General features: G+C 36.5%; 1 protein-coding gene across 2 annotated transcripts in view; it reads left to right on the forward strand.

Moving 5' to 3' along the window:
* B4GALT2 (beta-1,4-galactosyltransferase 2) overlaps nt 1-3,653 on the forward strand; it is a 2,452,938-nt gene extending 2,449,285 nt beyond the window's left edge. For both annotated transcript variants that reach the window (XM_044085356.1, XM_044085357.1), the window contains exon 7: nt 2,618-3,653. In XM_044085356.1, the coding sequence (XP_043941291.1) occupies nt 2,618-2,768 (151 nt within the window). In that variant the 3' untranslated portion in view covers nt 2,769-3,653. The remainder of the gene's footprint in view (nt 1-2,617) is intronic.
* Nucleotides 3,654-4,427: the final 774 nt, after the last annotated feature.

Raw genomic sequence — 4,427 nt, forward strand, 5'->3', positions numbered from 1 at the left:
GATGTGCATGAACATATATCCATATAGCAATGTATTTGTAGAAAAATACAAAGTAAAGAAGTGCAAAGTGTTCCATTATAACCAAATGATATGAAGTCTGAATCCCAATAGTCTTAACCAACCTTTTTTCCAGCAAATAAGGCTGTTGTGTGATTTTTTTTGTATTTGATTCATGTGGCTAGCTGAATGAGTAGGAGGTGTGTAGATGCAAAATATCCACCAGAGGTTTGCACTTCCTCTGGATCCATGCAACCAGCTCTTTGAAACTTTAACCTGTAGCAAATATAACTTGTTAAAAATAATCCACTACTCCATTATTTTTACATGTTGCTCATCGAGAAAAATATATACCATTCATAGCCTCATGTCCTTTATTAAGTATTAAGCATTTTTAAGTACAGTTGATTAAACAAATGCTCCTCTTCCAAAGCATTGTATGCACTAGTAAACTTCAATTTACTTCAACCAGTCATAATATTCCATTTGTGTGATACCTGTAATTCAGAAAACTTCTCACATTTTTGGCATCTTTAGTTATTTTTTTCATAAACTAGAGTCTAACAAGTGGTTCAATTAACTTTTTTTAATAAAAGCTTTAAACATTTTCATGCTCAACCTGCAGGATGCTGGAGTCATACCTTTAAAGGTGTGTTCAGTCCTACTTTAGCCCCATCGTGCTTTGGGTTTATGGCCTGAGACATCAATGATAATCCCAGCACATTATGACAGTACTTATGTTCAGATTTAGTTTTAAACAGGTCTACATTGCAATCCTTAATCTTCCTTATAAATATGTGTGGTATGGCAGGATAATATTTAAATGTCCTCATTTTGTACTTCTGAATCAAGTTCTGAATGTTATACATCAATACATCTGTCAGAATTTGAACCTGTATGACTATTTAAGAGTTCTTGGTGCCAGTTCTGTAAAGTATTTACTGGCTATCAGCTTAGTCTCAGATAACTTCTATTGTTTGTATATGTAGCCCTATTTGACCAGGGTCCCCTTGTCTTGAAAAAGCTCCTATACCTTATAGATATGACTAAACCCCTTTACTCTACCTGTTTAGGGTTGTTGGATTTTCCTAGGGTGTAGGTGGATTATATTAGCTTTTATTCCTTTTACCAGGTTCTGCACCTCCAGACGTTTTTGTTCTTGTAGCTTTGGGAGTCTCCTACAGTGGCTGGATTTAAAAGATCCCTTAAAATTCATTTTTTAACCTGGCACATGACATCTTCTAATATGGTGGTTATTACAGTTACAACCTCAAGGCCTTATATTCTGAGCTTTAATGCATTTCATTTATTTCTTGAACATTATTTTATTGTACTGAGCCAAGTGCTGTAAACATATAAATTAACATTAACTTTGTCAAAAGAGGATGCAGTTTGGGTATGGGAAGACAAATTGTGTTTACTGTTAAGTATTGCAAATAGTTTATTTAGTGCAGCATTTTCAACTGCAGTATGTCTTTCAGTAGTTCTGTGCTAAAAATTATATTAAGAAAGTAGCTGGCATTATATGGTTAAAAGAAAAATGTTGCATAAGGCATCTTCTTTGATGTAAAACTGAAAGAAGTTCAGAAATGAAGGAAGTTGTTAATGGTCATCTTCTGTCATATAGTTGTGTGCTTACTACCCATCAAATATGACTGGCTTGAATTTCCTTATATGCAGTAAGTAACCTGATTAATGCTTGTATGCAAACATACATAAAGCAGACCTCCACATTGCAAGGTTCATCACCTTGACATGCCATCATTCCTTAGGTCAGTCTCTTGCTCTCTGTCTCTCACACACACACACACACACACACACACACATACACTTGCCCATGGCTTGACTTCTAGTCTGCCCAACAGGGAATGCTCCTAACGTGAACAGCTATGCCACCCCCCTCAAGGTAGGAGATGTGACTCTTGTGCTCAGTCCTACCATGCTGCCTTACAGCTCAGACTCTGGCTGTGCTACTTTGGCCAAAGTTGCCCAAATCATAGTAAGGAGTCAGGAGTCCAGCCTCAACTTCAGCGGAGCCTGTTAGCTTAGACATTTTAATAATGCTTTGCAGTGACTGCTTTGTTTAACAAGTAGGAATACCACAGATTAATTCACTATTAAGACTTTGTGTAAGTCCTCTTTGCGCAAGTGAAGTTACTGGATTATGCTTTGCTCAGAGTATTTTCTACAATATACCTAAAGTGAATATTGGAAGGAAAGCACATTATATGCAGTGGTTTCTGTTATACATTAGTTTCACAATTCATGGTTGCATTAATCAGTGTGGCACACAAGCGTACATGATACAGGACTTGCATTACATGTCCTATAGATTAACTTCAGGAAACATCCTCCATAGGGAAAAGGTAACTCTTATTGCTATGTATATTATAAAGTGTATTACTGGAATTATAAAATGACTGCAAAAATGTTTTCAAATAATGTATTTTAGTGTAAAATATTTACATATGGGAATGTAAAGACTGAGTTTTGGTTAACAGTTTTTTATATTGGCCATTGTGAAATGTACTTTATGAGGTCACCGCATTCTAATTAGCAGTTTTCGTAATATGGTTAATGTAAATCTGTTCTCATTCTTGTTTACCATTTTTTCTTTTAGATTTACTAAAATCCAGAATACAAAGATTACCATGCACCGGGACGGCATGAACTCCCTACAGTATCACTTGATAGAGACAGTCCGATATCCTCTGTACACAAACATCACAGTGGACATCGGCAAACCCCCTCCTCGTCCCCCAAGAGGATAGCATAAGGAGCCCTTAAATACTGGACAGCAGTACACCATCCTTTCTTCCTCTTTTTCTCTCTTTGCCTTGGTTGGACTCTTTATGAACCAATAGATGACAAATAAATATACAAGGCTAGAGAGGAAGAGAAAATTACCCAGTTAAAAAAAAAAAAACTGCCTTGGAAGTAAATCTGACAAGCTGGCAAGTTATTACCAGAATGTGTTCTTTTTATATACAACTCAAAGATGGGATGCTGGATTTCTTTCTATAAAGGTTAAACATGAAATACCCCTGTTCGATTTTTCAGAGATTTTTGCATTTCTGCTTACTGTGATGTACTGAAAGGACTATCCAAGGGGGAAAAAAGTTTGTATTTTTTTTTTTAAACAAGAAAAGATAATTCCACCTTTCTAAGACTAGAGTTTGAAGTAACCAGATTTTTTTTTGGGGGGGGGCAGGAAAGGGAACAACAATGACATCTAGGAGGGCTTTCAGATTGTGTTACATGGACATCTATTTCTGAGAAAGCCTTGTTCTTGTGTCAGTGATAGTGGACGAAAAAAAAAAAAGTGGAAAGTGCAAACAAAGAAAACTTCTGTTAGAAACTCATGGCAGAAATCATCCCGAATGACATCCCTGTCTGGCTGTGGAAATATTTTTTTTCTTGAATCATGAATGTATAAGTGCTTCTGCATGCCTGAAGATTTTGTTAATCAACCCGTGAGCAGTGAGGCTTTCCCAGCTTCAAGACCAAGATGGACTGAATGTTCTCCACTGTGAAAGTGGGGCATAACCACCCATACCCTACTACTCAAAAATTCAGGTTCTTTATAATTTTTTTTAAATGAAAAAAAAAAAAAAAAGAAAATCTGAATAAATAAAGGATGTGAGAGAGGTTTCTCAGTGGTGCTATTTTAATGATTGTAACCATGAGACATGCAAATTGGATTCTGGTCTGCACACATTACACACACACACACACACACACACACACACACACACACACACACACACACACACACACACACACACACACACACACTTCTGTTAAGTCATATATATCATGGGGAGTGGGGTTATAACCGCAAGAATCATCGATCACAGAGATGCGGTCTCTACAACTGAGCTCTCCCCCCGATGATAAACATAGAGTAATGTAACCAGAATGTGGCAGCAAGCCCTCATCATATTAGAGAAAGCTGATTACTGATGAGTTTTCCCACCCTTACCATTGATTCATTTTCTGTCTAGCTTGTTGTTGAATGTTTGACATTAAATAGTTAGTATGTTGGTAGGGACTGAAAACAAAGCTGCTGGTATGTTCTCTCTTCCATATTTTAACACAGTTTTTCTGGATTTTTTTTTCTGCAGGCTGAATTGGGAACATGGGATTTTGAAACTACAGACACTGGTTTCCATAATATGCATGCAAAGAGACTTCTCCATATAATTAATGCCACCTTTACTGACAAAAATGACAGGCTTAATAAATGAGTAATGTGGTGCACATGTTGATCTATATTTAAAAAAACCTGACAACCATCTTTGCATACAGTATCATTTTGTCTTGTGGTATTTACAGGTCATGAAATAGGTATCCAGAAGACCCAACATAACAAATAAACAATCACTGTAAACTTTTCAATGCTTCAAGCTAATAAACCCCTATTAGCACGA

Source organism: Protopterus annectens, chromosome 10.part0 (genome assembly GCF_019279795.1).
Source record: "Protopterus annectens isolate FY-2018-M chromosome 10.part0, PAN1.0, whole genome shotgun sequence".
In the NCBI taxonomy this organism is placed as follows: Eukaryota; Metazoa; Chordata; order Ceratodontiformes; family Protopteridae; genus Protopterus; species Protopterus annectens.